This window comes from Diadema antillarum, unplaced genomic scaffold (genome assembly GCF_040938485.1).
Source record: "Diadema antillarum isolate AM-2024a unplaced genomic scaffold, OU_Dant_1.0 seq00000517_RagTag, whole genome shotgun sequence".
Classification (NCBI taxonomy): Eukaryota; Metazoa; Echinodermata; class Echinoidea; order Diadematoida; family Diadematidae; genus Diadema; species Diadema antillarum.
In genome coordinates, this window is record NW_027271470.1 from 121264 (window position 1) to 141024 (window position 19761).

Sequence of the window (19761 nt, forward strand, 5' to 3'; positions counted from 1 at the left end):
ACCACACATTGCAAGGTCTTGCCTTTACCGATCTCAGCTGTACCATAAGACCATTTTCTTTAGTGATCTTTGCTGCACCACACATTAGAATATCCTTACATGCCTCTTGTGATCTCAACTGTACCACATATTTTACTGTCTTTGCCTTTAATGATCTGTGCTGCACCACACAGTAAAAGGTTCCGCCTTCAGTAATCTCTGCTCCACCACATATTGAAAGATCTTTACCTTTAGCGCTCTCTGCTGCACCACACGTTGCAAAGTCCTTACCTTCAGTGATCTCAGCTGTAAGGCCTACAACGCATTTTCATGCCCTTGTCCGTAGTGCCCTGCACTTCATCACACGTTGGAAGGCCCGTGCCTTTAGTGATCTCTTTTACACCTCGTATTAATGGATAGGTCCTTTGTCTCAAGTGATCTTATCTGCACCCCACATATAGGAGGTTCCTGCCTGCACCTCAGACTGGAAGGTACCATGTATTCCCCTATTCACCATCACCTGTTTTTCGTCATATTGTTTTTGATGTTTGGTATTTTTTATAGCCTATCCTGCCAGCCCAAGGAGAGCTCTGCCGTCGAAGGAAGATCCCCTTCCACCGATGCGACCGCGAAAGGCCTTCCAGACGAACACCGGCAACGCCCTGGCGAACAGCTTGGGCAGCTCGACGGACGAGAGCCTCGAGCTGATGGACTTCGAGGAGCAGAACGGCAACGACGACGGTTTGAGACGCGGTCGTGGCGTGCACGTAATCGAAGGCCGCACGCCGTACAACCTGCGCGACAGGAAGCAGAGACTGCTAGACAAACGCGTTCAGGTAACCATTGGAGATCAATGTGTATAAACGTACAGGTAGAATCCAATGTTCTGGAAAATCTAAAGTATATCAAGGAGAATATTGCAGCATGGATGAAATACATATCCTTAAGACTCCCTTGCAAAAAAGAAGAACATGAATAAAACATTAAGTAAGTCCATTACTATTTGTCTTACTCGATTTATTTAAAATATCACTTTTACTAGTATGAGATTTAGCAATACATGTACCAGATCAATCAGAAATGAAATGTTAATCGGTAAGCAGCGAAGCTCGAATGCCACAGTGTAGCTATACCAACTTTACATGCAATATATTTTGCATCTTCTGCTGATACACTGCATTAATCATGTATACTTGACCTATCTAGTCAAGTCAAACACAGATGAATTAGTTTTCCGTCATTGAATAATCCATTTTAAATATTTACCACTTGGAGATTTCCGACAAATGTCATTCTCAGCTTGAGATATTTTAAAGTAGCGTCATAACCTGTGCACCATGTTATTCACCACTTCGTTTGGGTTGAATTGTGTAGAAGGTCGGCGAAACATCATTGCGGAAGAGCACCTAGATGTGAAATTATTAATTAACCTTTAAGTAATGTAACAAATGCAAATGTGACTAAAAGAACATTTCTATTAAAATTGTTGGTTAATGTTTATGTTTTACATTTATCATTCATCCACTGAACATCCTACAGCTGCAGAATTCACCGGAAGTGATCGTCTCGGACGACGGTCAAGAAGGATTGTCGCCGGTCAAGAATCAGAAGCCGCTCGGAGCCCGCCGGAAAGAGAAGAGAGAGACCAAGGGTCAAAAGTTCCTACCCGCTCCGGTCAGCGTCGAAATCCACGGTCAGTTGCGCGAGTTTCTCCCGCCTTCAGACGACGGACCCAAACACAGCGATAAACTTCCCGCCAAGAAACTCAAACTGGACTGGGTGTATCCTTTTGTTTAAATTTATGTATGTGTGAGTGTGCGTGTGTGGGTGTGGGTGTGTGTGTGTGTGTATGTGGGTGTGTGTGTGTGGTTCGTTCGAGGGTGTATTGATGAAACGAATGATTATTACCTCACGTTTTAAAATGAATGATGTAGGTATAAATATCTTGAAATATTATGCTCTTTATTTCAGCCTAGTACATCACACTGCATGCTTACCTCTCAGTAATCTGAAGGAATAATATTTACTACCTCTCTATACCATATCATTATAAAGTAGGCCTACATATTATAGTGGGCAAGGGGCTGTTTGAATGAACAAATTGTCACCTATTGCGTAAGGCTATAATGTAGTAGGGTGATCTGAAACGGAATAGATTTCGAAGTTATAGATATGACCCTAAGACATGTCATCTTGTATAAATAATTCTCCAAGGCATCACAGTTTTGAAGAAAACTTTGCATTACATTAGGTTATGGTGTTTGATAATGACTGAAACGGTAAAATATGTTTTTCCAATTACATGTCAGTGCATGAAGAGATATGCAGTGTGTATGTGTGTGCGTTTATTGCGAATCCTATGTTGAAAAATGTATGTACTTTGAACTTGTTCGTATAGTATAATGTGTGTATTACATGACATACGCGTATGTCTGTGTGAAGGGCACATTGATTATGGTGTTTCAGTTTACCGTTTAACTCTGTTATTACCTTCAGCAACGTGTTTGTGTACAACTTCAAAGGCGTTTTGAATTGGTGGCTTTTAAGGGGTAACGCAACATCAGAGGTGTATTTTTTCCCCTCCATTCCTTAACTGTTTACTGCTACCAAAAGCTATGGGTATCGAGGCTTCGACGCCAGAAACAACTTGTTCTCCCTGCCGTCGGGAGAGCTGCTCTATTTCGTCGGGGCCATCGCCATCCTCTTCGACCGGGACCTCGGCGAGCAGCGGCACTACCTTGGACACAATGAAGACATCCAGAGGTATCGTTGCCGTAGAGAGACACACACACAAACACATACAAACACACACACATATCAGTCTGACGTAATGAGTGTTTACACATACGACAGTATATAAATATGATGTTTGCTAATTTAGAGATACAAAATCATACATGTACCAGTATACGAGGGACAAACTGATCAGAAAGTAAACTACGCATTATTGTTACAGTGGTTCGAGTTTTAACAGCTCTCTCGTTTGACGTATCTTCATAGGCATCTTCCTGTAATCAGAGATAATAGATTATATTCATGTACTCATGAAATGGGTAAACTTAAATTGCATTGACTCTAAAACCATAAACCTTAATTTTTTTTCTGTCTGTGCTTCTGTGTACAGGTATGACCAAACAACAACAATGTAGAACGTGTCGCTATTGAGAATTTTTTGTGGAGATCAGAAGTATTGTAATAAAGACATCTTTTTGACGCATCTTTACACCTGTCGTTTTACCGCTACATAATTACAAGACCCAAATAATGCACCTACAGTAATGGCTTTTAACCGTCTCAAGGGCATGTGTTCATGACGACTTTCTGTCTCTCTCTCTCTCTCTCTCCCTCTCTCTCTCTTCGTTTCTCTGACCAAAGCATGGCTGTCCATCCAAGTGGTGCGTACGTGGCAACGGGCCAAATGGCTGGACAACTTCCTGATTCAACGGTAAGATACCCAGCTCCGCACTTCACAGACAAGCCTCTTGAATGACCGAATGACTGACTGACTGACTGAATGAATGAATGAATGAATGAATGAATGAATGAATGAATGAATGAATGAATGAATGGATGGATGAATGGATGAATGAATGAATGGATGAATGGATGAATGAATGAAGTGAATAATTATTCAATTACTTGATGAAATAGATGAATGGATGAATGAGAAATAAGTAAATGAAGGGTGAAAACGAGGCTTAACCATTTGAACGAATCAAGGTATGAAGTTTTAATCTCAACTACTTGATTCAATGAGTGACTGATTAAAATAGTGGATTAATAACACTTGAATGAATTATAAAAAAGAAAGAAGAATTCATGATAAAGATAGAAGAATTCGACTTTACTGCCGAACAGTTAGCCGTCACTATCGCATATTATGCTGTAAAGACAAAGGAAAAACAACTATTTCATTTAGTAATAAAACCACAGCTTGAATGTAGTATGGATATTTCTACAAGCGTCAGCAAATCGATGTCTTTTATTTCCAAGGTGGCGAAGCTTTGAGAGAAACTAATGCATAGAAATATTTGTGTGTGTGTGTGTCATTTATGTCAGTAGTTATTGCGGATACTAAAGAGTTATTTAAGAAATTGCTGTTACATCAGTGACGTCAGTTTAAATTCCGCAGTTTTATTCTAAGTCTATTGGATAGTTAATTGATTTCTTAAAGAAATAACAAACCAATAAGAGAAAGCGATTCCCGTGCTGGTTCACGTAGAAAAAAAAAAAACACAACCGCAACAACAATTTCCAATACAATGATAGGGTTGTGTCAGATTTTGTAGAATATACGATTATGTCCTGTAAATTCAAAGGATTGAGATTTGTTTTGCTATTTCCACGAGAGTAGCCCTCAGACGTTGCGATTTGCCACTGCGTAAGTATCTTGTATCTATATCCTTTTCTCTTCTTCACTTATTTACACGTCTGTTGCATTATCACAAAGTATTGTAACGTGTGTGGTGTTTCAATATTTTGCACTGTCTGCTTGGTTGTATTTGTGTTTACAGGAAAGGTAGATTTTGATTTTGATTTTGATTTTAATTTCTTCGTCCTTACACACAAAGTCTTTCCTCAGTAATAATGTATTCTACGGATCATTTAGCACCCTGCATCTGTGCATATTATACATACCATTATTGAATTCAGAATATGTTGGCACCCAAGAAACAGTGGAGTGTGGGAAGTTGTCGTTACTGAATGACGCCGTGACGTCAGAAATAATGAGCTAGTAACTATAAATACACCGGTATAGATTTGTTGATGAACGACCACATACACCAATACACTGGATAAGATATATCGTTGTCTGACAAGCCGTCCGGATATCCAGTCCATTGTTACTACCATTTGCCCCTGTATTGAATGAAATAGTCCAACCTGCGTTATCATCATTCTGAAATTTATAATACCGGTAGGTGTACCTTTTTGCCAAGTTTGATTGTGTCTCAACGATATTTTGCACAGCTGCCAATTAGTGTAATTTCTATAACACAGAGTGTTTGAACTGAGCACTCAACACATAGCACAGAGCTCTATAGTTTCAACAGACATTCAAGAGCCTGATTGGGGGTCAACTCATCTGCAACAGAGGCACTTAAACAGAGAAGAATCAGTGTTAAATGACTAAAGCCGACAAACAGTTTGAGAAATTAAGATTTTATTCATGTCACTGGCGCATGTGTTGTTAGGCAACGCTGATTTATACCCATTTAGCGAGTCATACCATTTTTCTTAATAGACCTTTGGAGAACACATATTCATGCTTAGTTTTGTTTTTCTCTTTTTTTGTCCAAATAGCTTGCTTTTTCAGTTATGTTCCCTCTTCAATTTGCGCCATACTGCAAAACTTAACCGGTCGCAAATCAGTCTATTTTTAAGTAATAAATAAACGGACATTATCTGACTCTATCGTTGAAAGCGAATATTTGAAAAAAAAACAACAACTTAGTAGTCCCCCCCCCCCCATAAAAAGGGCTGTAATGTGTGTGAGAGGGAGAGAGGGAGAAAAAGAAAGAGAGAGAGAGAGAGAGAGAGAGAATGAATAAGTGCTTGTTTACAATGTTTATGTTTCGTCTCAACCTCGATGTAGTGAACTCACCTACTCTGCCAGCGTCGTACATTAATTCCAATAATATTTTCGATTAGAAATGCACCCTTAGTCAAATTAGAATGTAGTTTGACTGCTTCGGATGATGATGAACAATATACATTTCATTGCAGCTAATGACCTTCACGAAATGCGTGTTTGACATTTTAGGCTCGAGTATTTTTTGTTGAAAATTGTAGATGTTGCCTCGTATAATGATTAATTGTTTCTGTTGTGCAACTGTCAGATGGGCGCTGTTAGACCTCTATTGTGCTTTCATTCAAGGCATTTCATTATCACTTCAGCGTTGGTAATATGTATATACCATATATATATGAGACGTGGATATCTAATACAACATACATGCACTTCCATCGCGTGCATGGGAAGCCTTTCTAGGCACGTAGTTTCACTGACAAGTTAAAATAAGAAAATGTCTCTTTCCAGTGAACACAGTGATGAATTAATGCAAACACTACTTATTTCTGTTATTTCGTTCACAAAGGACATTTTTAAAATTAACACTTACATAATCAACTTGAAAGTTCTCATTTTTGCTATTTCTTTAGTGAAAGACGTATAATAATCTGACCTGCTAATCGAGATAATAATTATGTGATAGCAGACCACAAGAACTTCACAAGATATGGTGAGAAAAAATATTCACGACTTCTGAACCCTTTCTGTACCTGGGACGTTCGCCAGTGTGTACAATGCTATGGGGTTTCATGTGTAAATCGGAACTCAAAGCACACAAGGGGTTAAACTGCCATGTAGGGATCCAAACGAAGTTGTGAATGTCCTCACGTCTGTATGTACATTCACGAGTCACAACGTTTCCTTCCGGGTCATACCTGCAGGCACACGTGCGAGTCTGGGAGGTCCAATCGCTGTGCACTCACGCCATCCTTGGTCTGGATTTCTTCTCTGAGGGGATCGCCTGTCTCAGCTTCTCGAACGAGGTGAGTATGTTCTACTACATAATCATTATCATGAAGGCTGGAGATACAACACGGTATAATCATGACTAAACAACTATAGTTGTGCAACATAATGACCAAAACTTCAAAAAAAATTACACCAAATTTGATGGAAATTCCATAACACCAAAATACATCACTCTCAACGTAGATTAGAGTACGCTGGACCTTCAACTTCGAGCTAGATCATTTCTGGATATTATATTTGCACCGATGATCAATGTTCTGCCTTTTAATTGTTTAGTTAAATGATAACTCTCACGCGGGGTTGACGAGTTGGGAATCAATCCTCATGACTACTGTCTGATGATTTACCTCATGACAATTGCGCATTTTATTGCACTACACTATGTTTTAAAAAGTACTTTTGCGATTTTGTTTACAAGAATAATGGTGAATGGCTGCTGGCGGTCGAGCAAGGAGGTGATCACGTGATCAGTGTCTGGCAGTGGCAGGAGGACAGACTACACACCAAGTCAAACGTGAGTCTCTGTCCCTTCTCTACCTCTCCTTCCCTCTCATCAACCACTCATCAAAAAGTTTGGGTATATCCGTTCTAGATGGAGGCTAATTATGCCAAATGTCAACTTTCATCCAGTTGTAAACGTATTCCTCATCTACTCCATTACTATTACGACAGTGTGACGACACATCACGTGTATTATTGCCACTGTCTTTCAATTTTATCGAATGTCTTTCATCTAAAAAGGTATAAGCACTATTATCACCATACCATGACCAATCCTGTCATCACCATCGTAGTCATCTCCAGCGATAGTATTTAACTTTCATATCAACATATTAATCAACATTATCTCCATTCCACCGCTACCCCTATCATTAACAGCGTAGTCATTTCCATCAAGAGCATTTATAGCTTCCTGAGTAAAGTAAAGCAGAATTTGTATCGTTACGAATCTAGTACGTCCCTATCTTTTCCTCTGGCCGGCCATCTTTTCAAGCAATGCTTATAATGGCGGCCCTCTGCATAATCGTTTCTTAACTACAAATGTTATTCTTATCACTGCTGCATAGACATGCATACTGTCTATTATATCATTAATTTCCTTTCATATCGTTGTTTATGCAAGTCAAAAGACTGTGTTCAATCTATTTTATACATTTCCTACATGTTCATGATTATGTACTTATATATAGCGTGGTTTATGCGAGTCAAACGACTCTGCGTTGAATTTACTTTGTATATTTCCTGCTTCTTCATGACTATGTAACTTATGTATATTGATTTGCAGAAAATAAAGTATCTATCAAAATATATATATATAGATATTGGATATTTTTGTGAGGAGAAAATCGTATGTTGATGATAATTTGCTCCATCGCATTTGTGCTGGACATTTTTATAATGTTGAGTCTCCCTCACCCTTCTCTTCAGTCATGTTTCTGGTTGTGCCTGTTTTTCTATGTGTCAGGTTGCCTATTTTTCTTTACCATTTCTCTGGGGTTCGCTCGTTCCTTTGTTGAGAAGATTGGATGATCATAGCAAACGACAGTAAACCATTCAAAAAAAAATATGATCATGCGTAATTATTATGATATTGCTTTTTCCTGTCATCGTTTTTTTATATTCTCAGGAGTACCAACTACATGACGCAGCGTCAACACAGGTTCGTTTCATTTTACTGTTTTATTGAGACAAGGAACGTTTACTGAACGAACAAAAACACACGCAATCTTGCACCATTTAGATTTACCTGCAATGTACCTGGACGGAATCATTAACCCGTTTAGGACGAGCTGATTTTGCTACAACACATCTTCCATACACGCCTGTCAAAGTATACTCGGATCTAATCTTCAACGGGTTATTAACCAATCTCTTCCAAATACCACGAGGCTGCCGTCGGCAATCGGTTGCATTGAGTTTATGTCGTCTTGAGGAGCCGTTGATTTCGAATAAAAAAGAAGAAGAAGAAGAATCGACGTTATAACTTACTGAGTAAACTCGTCACTAGACTGAGATTAGATTCATCATTGAAGGGGGAGGACAATGAAGTGACAGCCCCTTTATATATTGGGCCCCATGGAAGAACAGAATCATTCTAATAATGAATCTGAAATGGGCACTCCGTCCATTTTGTAATCTTTGCTTATTCATGTATGGTTTAAGTTTTCTATGATTTTTAATGTGAAATGGAAATTCTTTGCCAATGTGTTACAAGGTCAACGAGAGGTGATTATATCAAAACACATCTATATCATTGTATAAGGCAATTCGTTCACAAAGTAAGCCTGTCATAGGAGTTAAACTGTCACCATCTGGTAACTAGTGGTAGAAATGCTATTAGTAATATGAGATAATGAATACGGGGAAAAGAACGACAACAAAATCGGAACATATCCTTTCAAAGTTTCGATAATCCGTCATCGGCTTCCAGGCGAACACGGATGCGATCGTATGCGGCGCTTTCCATCCGTTCGACGACTCCACGGTGGTGACGGCCGGTCGACATCATCTCTACTTCTGGACGCTGCTCGACAACCGGCTCGTACGGGACAAGAGGAGCGGCGTCTGGGATGTGAGTACAATGTGTTATAGAAACTGATTGCCGGAGATATGCATTGTTTGATATGATTTGTTATTTCTGCATTCAATCAAATACAAATTGAATTCAAATTTCAAAAGCACAAAAACGAAGAATAGCAAGTGCTGTGATTGAAAATGATAACATAATATTACACAAATAGATCAGAATAAGCAACAATGTTGTACAGCAAACATATACAAACATGCAGTAAGATAAGTAAATATTTTCCAGTAAATAACAGAGATAATCGAATGCACGAGACAGCCACAGTGAGCGATTAAGCTTGAATGGATGGGGCCTCGTGAAAAGACTATCCAGCGACACACCTCTGTTTGGGGAAATTACTCGTAAGTGATCAAATGGGTAGAGTGCAATTGCAGGTGTGGGTGTAGAATGCAGTTGAATGAAGAAAAATAGTGAGCGGAGCATAATTATGGTTGTATCAAACACCGCTTATGTGTAGTTTTTACAAAATAGATAGTTGAATAGTAAGGTATGGATGATGATGACGATATTTATTTATTGATTCATTCTGTCATATTCAAACAGGATAGTCCTCTCAGTTTTTCAACTGCTTTCCAGGGGAACCCTGTGTACAAATACATGGTAAAACATTGGAGTACAAAAGACTTCATAAAAATCACATGGAAGACAGTATAACACACATTCACAAACAATACACGCTTGATAAAACACGAGACTGACATAAAAAATCAGTATAGACGAAGTGAATTATTATAAAAAAAAACATGAAGTAACTGTGTAATTAGGGTCATAACCCACCGTAGGTAAAAACTGACTGATACGATAAAATGGGTTGGTGAGAAAAAAAATACAAACAACTGAAAAGCATTGAAAAAGAAACAATCAATTTACCACCGTTTTATCATTGCAATATATATTCGTTTAAAAGGTATACACGTTGTAACTCAACTGACGGCATAATTTTCTAAATCTTTCAAGATGTAATGATGTGTCCAATTCAATGCGTTATGTCCACAGAGCGACAAGCCTGCGTACGTCACTTGTCTGGAATTCTCACACACGGGCGACGTTCTCACCGGCGATTCCAGCGGGAACATAACCGTGTGGGAAAAAGGTAAACTACACTTTCTGTTCACTCTACCTAAGTTCCATTCCTGTGAGTGTGATGTATTGAGTTTGAGTGTGAGTCAGTTAAATCACCGAGACAGTAAACGCTGTCAATCATTTCATACGGGTGCACGTCACGAGTTCGATACCCACGAATCATATCGTACAGTCCACGAGTCATACAGCCTATGTCTTTGACACTAAGCAAACAAAGCCCACGAGACCTACATATTAAGATCCTTGTTGTATCTCGAGCTCTACGGCTGCGGCTGTTTTTACCTAGTGTCGAACTCGTGGGCTGTATGACTAGTGGACTGTATGACTCAGGGAGTGTCGATCTCGTGGGATGACCCTGATCAGACGTTGCATTCAGAAGCCGCTAATTCTATTCCTTTGTGTCAAATTTCTGCACAATCAACATCTTCACAGAAAAAATAAATGCAATTCCTTTAACGTGATGTGCCATTGCATTATATTAACAGCAATGTTTGAATGCTCATTTTCCAATTACCCGAAATTAGGCACTTACTTAACAATTCATTCAATCCTGCACTTTGTGATAATATTCAGTATCGAATGAATCGATGATATCATGTTAATCATTTAACTCATCACTCTTCGTTCCCTTGCAGATAACGACAGCTCGTTCAAGCTCCGCTACAAGGTGCAGCACGCGCACGAGCGCAGCGTCTTTGCGCTCTGTATGCTGGAAGACGGCACTCTCATATCTGGCGGCGGTCTTGACCGGAGACTACTAGCTTGGGATTCCCTCAGCGGATACACTTTCTCGAACGTCGAGCGGCTGGTAAGTAGACTAAAGGGCAGTTATATTTGTTTTTGTACTCTTCAACTTTGGGGTTTCGACAGCTCAAAAGGTACATTCTTCTTTATTAATGCATTCTCTACCTCCATAATCTGTTTCAATGCTGCATTCTCCTCCTCAACACACTAATGATAATCACACACACACACACACACACACACACACACACAATTATTTTATAGGCTTTAAAGGTCGCTACACTGTGATTCGGTTTTGACCAAACAATATATAAGCAGATAACGATTTACTATAAGCAATCAAAAGACGATGCTTTAATCCCCATGTGTGGAACAGAAGAGAGTTAATTATGTAATTGAACACTCCTTCCTAGATATCGGTATGACGTCACGGCTACACGCACTGGATAATACTAAAACAACATAAAAACTGTATGTCCGTATGATTCAGAGGGAGGTTGAGATGGGTCTCGTGTATGGAACGCTATTACATGTATTAGTGACTATCTAGGGACCTATATTCCATGAGCTGTAGTAATAGAAAGTGTTATTCTCGAAGCATGGGGTAGTGCCCATCAAACTTTATTAGATAGATTATTGTTATTACAAAAAAAGGCACTTCGTATTATTTGTGGCGTTTCTCCACGTTCCCATGCAGATCCATTATTTATTAGATATAAGATATTAAAAATCAAAGATTTGTTTTTCTTTCAGCTGGGTCAGTTTATGTTTAATTATAACACAAATGCACTTCCCAGCATTTTTTATTCAATGTTTCCACGAAATCAATCTTTTCATAATTATCCCACCAGGCGATCAAATGAGTTTCATTTACCCCTTCTAAGAACGTTATTGGCTCAAAATACATTTATATACACTGGCTTTAGATTTTGGAATTCTTTAAGTTGTGATATAAAAAATTCCTTATCTTTGAATTCGTTTAAGCGTAAGTTAAAATATTTTTTGTTAAACTCATATTAAGATATATACGATTCATTACTTAGCTGGTCTTTACAGCCTAGGGGTTCATCGTCAATCATTGATTTCATCATTGTGTATTTTTTACATTATCTTATTTGTATAAACTTTGCTCGGCTGATTGAGCTGAAACACCTCAATTCCCTCTTCTGATCCCTATGTTCAGCACCTCAATTCCCTCTTCTGATACCGATGTTCAGCGTGTTGGCTTTTCCTTTCCTTTCATTTTTCTTTCTCTCATTTCTTTCCATTATTCTTTTGTGTTTTATTACTGTCATGGTATACCCTACTGTAAAGTCATGTAATGTCGTTGTGTTTCTACTGTCTTGTTCTGTCCTGTCTTGTTCTCTCCTGTCTTTGTAAAAAAAGTTTAATGTATTCACAAGAATCCTTTGAGTGGTTCACAATTTACAAGCATGCTTTTCAGTGAACCTCTCAGTTCTTTCTTTTTTTTTTCTTCCAGACATAACGTTGTATTCTGCCGGTATGCATGTATAATTTCCTATTTGTTAACCATTATCTACCATGTAAAGTCGAATACATGCCTATGTTATATGTGCTGATTCATTTCGTGTTATGTTTGACGAAAAAGAAAGAAGGAATGAAATAAATGAAATGAAAATGAAAGATAAAAACTTAGAGCCTATGAAGATAGGTACTATCGCTGTTTGCTTGGATATTGCACTGTTACCATCATTATGCTGCATTCATTTCACGTCATATTGTTACACCAATCGGGATAATTCAAATTGTTATCCCGAATCTGTGTTTTCACCTTCGCAGTTCCCCGACAGTGCGGGTGGCATCCGGACCATCGCACCTGTCAACCCCGGTAGTCCGGACGGAAAGATCGTCATAGGAACGACCCGGAACCACATCATGGAGGGGTCACTGCAGACGAAGTTCATCTACGTTCTGCAGGTTAGAAATTGTCTTGTGATGCGCGTAATGGTTGCCTGAATTACATCAAGAGGGAAGTAACATCGATGCTAACTCATAACTTTGAAAAGATGCAGAAATGCATGAAACAGGCGCAAGGGGTCATTCACCTTCCAGTTGGTACTGACGGACATATTCGACTTTTTTTCAAGTTTATTTCTTTTCTTTTTTTGTCACAGCAACATTTGTAAGAGCATTAGCCTTCATTCATTCGATTAACCAACAAAACTAATGGTCCTCCTTTTCCGTAAAATAAAGTTGATTTCTATCTTCTTATCTGTGTAATTGTCATGCACCATGCACGCTACTGAGTGTCCCTCACCGTAGACAAACAAACATGTACAGCAATCCAAAACAACAGCAAAGGCAACAACAAAATGAACAGACAAACATAAAAAGTATGCTGCAATCAAAATGGAGGCTAGACATATTTTCTATTCGCGTATAGAGGGCAGACCACAGCGGAAAACAAGCGAATAAACAATCTAACAAAAATAAAAGCAAAAATTCGTATATTCACATCTTCATAAGACAGTATGGCGCTGAACCCTCTTATCGTACTCTCGCCACTGCACAGGGTCACAGTGAAGAATTATGGTCGTTGGCGGCGCACCCCACAAAGCCCATATTTGCCACGGCGGGCTACGACCAGTACGTTATTACGTGGAAAGCCGATACACACAAGGTGCTCTGGAAGGTACATGCAGAAGTGAGTGAACTTTACTTTACCTGGTTCGTTCCCCTTAGGACCCGGATGAATTACATTATGCATTAATTCTGTAGCAATTTCCGCATGTAAGCATCTTAAAGGTGACGACTTAACACGTAAGATTAAAGATTGTTGATTTCAAGTGCATTGCAAGAGCAGACAATCATTTATATCTCTATTTTATAAATAAACAGATCAATGAATTGATATGTAATTGCATTTTGTAGCGCTCGATTGCTGAAAGGCTTTCTTATAATAATGATAATTACTAAAAACCGAACTAAAAAGCCCTACCAAGCACTTAAACAATTGGGTGAGGTTTGCATTTCTAAGAAATTAAGTATGCAGTCTTACTGTTCGTCTAATGATTGACAAAAATATAATATCCCAAAATAAGCATGAACCAACGAAACCGTGTTATCACTCGCGAAAATAAATCCTATTATTTGTGCACGTGGATGCCCTTTGTCCTGACTCGCCTAACCTTTGACCCCTGCACAGAAATGCTGCGTGTGCTGTGCCTTCAACCCGACGGGCAGCGTGCTGGCCGTGGGCACGACTGCCGGGCGATTCATGGTGCACAGCGCCACCGACGGTATGCATGTGAGCTCAGTGCAGGTCGGCAAGGAACAAATTGACGTCATCCAGTACTCGGCTGGTAAGGGTGTATAGGATACATGAAGTCGATTGTGTCAACTACAATGTAATTTGTTAATTTAGATCTCATTTTTTCATTAATTCATTTATTTCCTTATTTATTTATGTATTATTTATTTAAACATTTATTTATTTATTTAGATATTTATTTATTTCTTTATTTATTTACTTATGTATGTATGTATGTATGTATGTATGTATTCATTTATTCATGTGTACATTTATTTATTTATTCATTTACTTATTTATTCATTTTAGTGCAATACACCTCTAGATATCAAGCCCATTATGCTAAAGACCTTCATTCACATATAGATAGTGTGCTGATTTAATGAATATTGACAGCTTGATAAACTGGTAGATTGACAAATAATCGCAATGAGAAATACAATACAAAGCATATGTAAAGAAGGATGAACTAACGTACAGTGAGGAATGATCAGTGAAATTCTGTTCGTACTTCTCCTACTTTGTAAGATTAATGTCCAATGCTACTATCTGCAGAACATTGTGTTCATTTTTATGTCGAGGCAGTTATACATTCAGCTGAAAGTTTCACGTTATTTGTATTTTGTCATTTTTTAAATTGTACCTGTTGAAGGCCTGATTTATTGTAGGCCCCTATTGTTTGTATGACATTTTCTTGAGAGGTAGGAAAATTATTTGAAATTCAAACTGAAATGTGTCTTTATCAATGTCTAAGAATGAAAATGATATTCTAATACATTTCATAAATATAATGCCATTTCCCCAGACGGATCTCTTCTTGCTCTTGGGTCACATGATCACTTCATCTACGTCTTCTCCGTCATGGACGAGGGTCAAGTCTACCGGAAGCTGGGGGTACTGGAGGTCAGTGAACTCACACCTTCTTAAAAAGAAGGATGTGACAGAAATATAATCAGCTGTATCGGCAGCTGATCAAACTTTGTGTTCTGATTTAGAGTCTAGTCATCAGAGAAAGAGAAATATCTATTTTCTACAGAGAAATTCACGAGATATACTTAAAGGGGAAGGCTAGTAACTGATCAGTGGGAATCAGTAGAAATGCTGGGAGATGATTGTTCCAATCCTTATGGGATTCATTCAAGAGTTCATTGTATATCTATTGTTGTGTGAAAATGATTTGCTTCAGAATGGTCTCATATTCAAGTAATGTGCAGTTTAATGCTTCCAGGTTAGCGTCCCTGGTCAGGGACGGAGCATTAATCTGCACATTACTTGAATATGAGACCGTTCTGAAGCAAAATATTTTCACACAACAATAGATATACAATGAACTCTTGAATGAATCCCATAAGGATTGGAACAATCATCTCCCAGCATGTCCACTGATTCCCACTGATCAGTTACTAGCCTTCCCCTTTAACGATAAGTGTACTCACAGCAAGAGAATTGTAATCAAAACAATGTAGACCTACATAACTTTTCGAAGCAATTGTACAAGGCTGTGTGATAAGCAATGTTTAAGGATATAAGATATAATAGAAAAAATCATCTTCGCGAGCTATTCCCTTTGATATGTTATGGTGCTAATGCTTCAAGTGTTGTACACAATAAGTAGGAAGAGAGAGAATAAGACCGATAAATGATGAAAAATGACAAACGCACCCAAATTGTTAATCTAGGGATGATGTATGAATCTAAGAATGTAGCAAGACGAAAATAAAGATAAGAAGAAGAAAGAAGAAGAAGAAGAGGGGGAGGAGAAGGAAGGAGTGTATATGTGCCGAAAATAAAGATTAAATTCACTCTCAATTTCTGATAAAAACGGCTTGTTAATTTTGCAGGGTCATGCCAGTTTCGTCACCCACTTGGACTGGTCTGCCGATGGTGCCTACCTCCAGAGCGTCTCCGGGAATTACGATCTCCTCTTCTGTAAATGAAGCAATTAACAACAAACGCTGCCAACATCGTCCGTAGCGGCTTAAATACAAAACAATGTTCTATTCTCTTAGTTAATTCATCGCATTCGTTGTTACACAAATTTGCTCTCTGAATGTGCTTTTGTGTGTTCGTCCCGTGGGAATCAAATACTATTCAGTTCAAGTTCACTTCATTCTTTTTTTTTTACCTGTTCGAAATTATGTAATACCTTTGCACACTGACACACTTGTGTAGATGTGTTACACACTATAATTGTTATTCATAACATGCGTTTGCTACTGTATGATGAATTATGCGTGCGTGTAGGCCGATATGATTGTATGCGTACACCATTATGTTTACTTCCATTGAAGAAAAAAAAAACAGGAGAAAAAAAAATACACAGACACGAACACTATTGTAACAAGCTGTCATTAGTAACATTGACTATTATAATAGATACAGATACCGGGACTATAGACAGTTGACTCACGACAAGGAGAGGTCCTCAATTTCGGATGATCTACGTTTTACAAGCTTTGCATTTGAGAAGATCACTCTTTTCAATCACTTTACTAATTCTAGGCGTATATTGCAAGGCGTGCATCGTTTTCCTGACATATGTTTATCCGTTTATATATTTGTATTATATTTCATGATTTGTATTTCATCATTGCTCAGTGATATGAATTGATCAATGCGTATTTTGTATTATGTATTATTTTTGTTGGTGGAAATAAATTGAACTGAAAAAAAACACCTAAAAACCTCAAATACTTATACTTATTGTACTTTACTGATGGTCAATAATGATTAACGTAACAAGCAGAGTTACGCACAGACCAAATTGCATTTCTGGTATATACTTTATAATGAAGTTCGATGACGTTTATTTCATGCCTACAGGGGACGTTGACAGCATACAAAGGGTTAAAAATAGCGTCACGAGGGACGTGGAGTGGAACACACACAGCTGCATTCTGGGATACGCAGTGATGGGTAAGAAGAGTATCAAATACCCACATACATATGACCCAACATATGGTCCAAGGCGAACAAGGCATATTTAAAATTAGCAGAGGGATTTAGATATGAGGTGTGATATTTGTTTTTCAATTTTTCAGTACCGGGAGAGACAATAATGAAGAAAATTATACCCCATACCTCATTCTTCTACAGAATAAATTCAGTCCTCGAGTCAAGACCTGAGGGATATTAAAATGAAGTGTTACTGTCCATAGCTGGTCATTTTCTTCGCACTGGTTGCATGTGAGGTGCCGGTATTAACAACTTAACAAAGTAGGCATGGTACTTAAAACGATATGATCCATAATATACATGGTTTCGGTATACGAGACGAATGTGAGAGAGATAAGGCAAGATTTTCAATTCAATAATCACAGCAGTAACAAATCAAGAACTGTATTTGTGACCGTGCATCACAAAACGAACAAAAAGTAGCACTCCTTGATTTCACGTGAGGACTCAAAAAAGGTGAAACGGGTCAACCAAGTCAATATTTAGTTTTTCATATTACGTATCTGAAAGAGCTACCCTTCTACATTATTTATAAGTTTGGGATCATAAAATAAAGGGGAAAGTGCATTTTCAGTAGTTTTTTAAAACCCTTTTTTGTAGAGTAGTGAGATCAGGTATGTCTTAGAGGCCCCTTTTCATTTCTTCATAGCCCTTTGCACACTCTTCACTTTCAAGTCTGATAACTTTTGAAGGGATAACGCTACTGCTTTGAAAGTTAGCATTAATCATGGACAGAATGTGTTAAAAGAGTATGCTCAAATTCAATTTAATCTGATAATCCCTTCATTGTTGTTGCTCCAGTGGTTTACATCCTGCTTTTTGTCCAATTCATCGCACAGCTAGCAAGGTTTGGTAAAGATTAAGCGCTTGAATAGACAGATAGACCCTGTGCTTCAGAGCCTCTTTTCTCGGTTCACACTTTTCCAGAGTGTGCACTTTCTTTCCAATATTTAGATAGGTTAGGAGAGTCCATTTGAATTGAGTTATACATCATTTTAAAGCTTAGAGTCTGCTCTTTCAGAATCTGTCCTGAACTAAAATTCCATTTCTGGCGACTTTTTGTTTGTTTTGTGGTGCAGGGTTACATTTATTGTTAAAACACAATACGGAGAAAGAGCACTTCGTAAATATTGCTGTCTGTTAGAGAACTGAGATAAGAAGTCAGGATAAATGTGTTCATTCAAATATTACCGCGTGTGCTGTTTGTATTAATGTTCTCTTTCTCCTCCAGGCATCTGGCCGCAGCGAGACAAGGGAACGGATGTGGATGCGGTGGCGAGGTCGCCTAGCAACAGGCTCCTGGTGGCTGGAGACAATCTGGGAGCAATCTCCACGTACAAATACCCTTGCGTCTCTGTCAAGGTACATATTACTCTTGAGTATGTTGACTAATATATATATATATATATATATATATATATATATATATATATAATCATATATATATTTTTATAAAATTTTTTTTTGGGGGGAGGGGGGCGGGCAAGGCCAGGAACAAGTGTGGAGATACGAATTAAAACCATAAAAGCCACGAATAGATGCTAAGCGGATGATAAAACATACCAGTGAAGTCACAACGACTGTGAATTTACCAGTGGTTACGGCAAATCTTAGTGGGATTAGCGAATTAAACTTTTTTTTTCGTTTGCACATTACGTTGAATATTATGTGATATAATCCCCATAGATATGTTGAATATCATAAACTTATGACATCGGTCGTTATAAAGTAACCAGTCCATACACTGGCATAATTTTGAATTTATGTATATATGTCTGCATGTATTTATATTCGGATTTTTATTGATAATAATAATAGTTAATATTTTTAGAGCACCTTTTCCACTGGATACAAAGCGCTTTGAGATGTTATCCCTGGTCACCAGAGGAGATAAAATATATACAAATTACCAGGCAGTGACAGTACAAGTCCACTGCATATAAAGGGATATCAAAATAAGTAGGTCTTCAAATTTTGCTTGAAGTGATCAAGTGTTGGTGATGATTTCAGAAGAGGAGGGAGCTTATTCATCATAATAACTGAACATCATTGTAAATACGAATAGTCGGGAAATCAAAGAAAACATATAGACATTTCTTGCACTATTAATCCTGTTCATTTCCTTGATGTCCTTGAAATGATAGGCTCGGTCAATCGACATCAAGCACCACAGCTCACACGTGACGGCCATCCAGTTCCTGCACGGCGGCGACCACCGGCTCGTGACCGCGGGCGGCCACGACGCCGTAGTGATGCAGTTCACGCTGGTCGACCGTCTGGGGGACAACTTCAGTGGGTTGAACGACAGCCTCTGACATCACCTGGAGCTTCTTTGGTCATCGACGTCGATATTGTCATCGACGAGAGGGCAAACTGGAGGTCCTTTTCTTCAGTTGTTTGTATCAGTGTCTTAACATGTTGCTTGCCAGATATGGTAGCACACCATAGAATTGAACCATTTCAAACTGCCATTGACTAGGAGAGAGTAAGGATGGCGGACAGTCAAATTAAAGCCTAAGCAAATTAATGATGGTTGATTGTTTCTTTCCTATACGCAATCGTTTATTGTATACATTCTGCCAAGAGCTTTCATCATATCTA

General features: G+C 38.4%; 1 protein-coding gene across 1 annotated transcript in view; it reads left to right on the plus strand.

The window, feature by feature from the left end:
• The window catches only part of LOC139734250 (echinoderm microtubule-associated protein-like 2), a 42614-nt gene extending 23139 nt beyond the window's left edge, over positions 1-19475 (plus strand). Inside the window, exons 4-22 of the mRNA XM_071645045.1 lie at positions 544-815; positions 1519-1760; positions 2593-2742; positions 3355-3424; positions 4334-4360; positions 6433-6534; positions 6939-7034; positions 8148-8180; positions 8952-9092; positions 10104-10200; positions 10826-10998; positions 12735-12872; positions 13468-13599; positions 14101-14257; positions 15011-15108; positions 16047-16134; positions 17029-17121; positions 18392-18522; positions 19305-19475. Of these exons, the coding sequence (XP_071501146.1) occupies positions 544-815; positions 1519-1760; positions 2593-2742; positions 3355-3424; positions 4334-4360; positions 6433-6534; positions 6939-7034; positions 8148-8180; positions 8952-9092; positions 10104-10200; positions 10826-10998; positions 12735-12872; positions 13468-13599; positions 14101-14257; positions 15011-15108; positions 16047-16134; positions 17029-17121; positions 18392-18522; positions 19305-19475 (2411 nt within the window). The remainder of the gene's footprint in view (positions 1-543; positions 816-1518; positions 1761-2592; positions 2743-3354; positions 3425-4333; positions 4361-6432; positions 6535-6938; positions 7035-8147; positions 8181-8951; positions 9093-10103; positions 10201-10825; positions 10999-12734; positions 12873-13467; positions 13600-14100; positions 14258-15010; positions 15109-16046; positions 16135-17028; positions 17122-18391; positions 18523-19304) is intronic.
• The last annotated feature ends 286 nt before the right edge of the window (positions 19476-19761 follow it).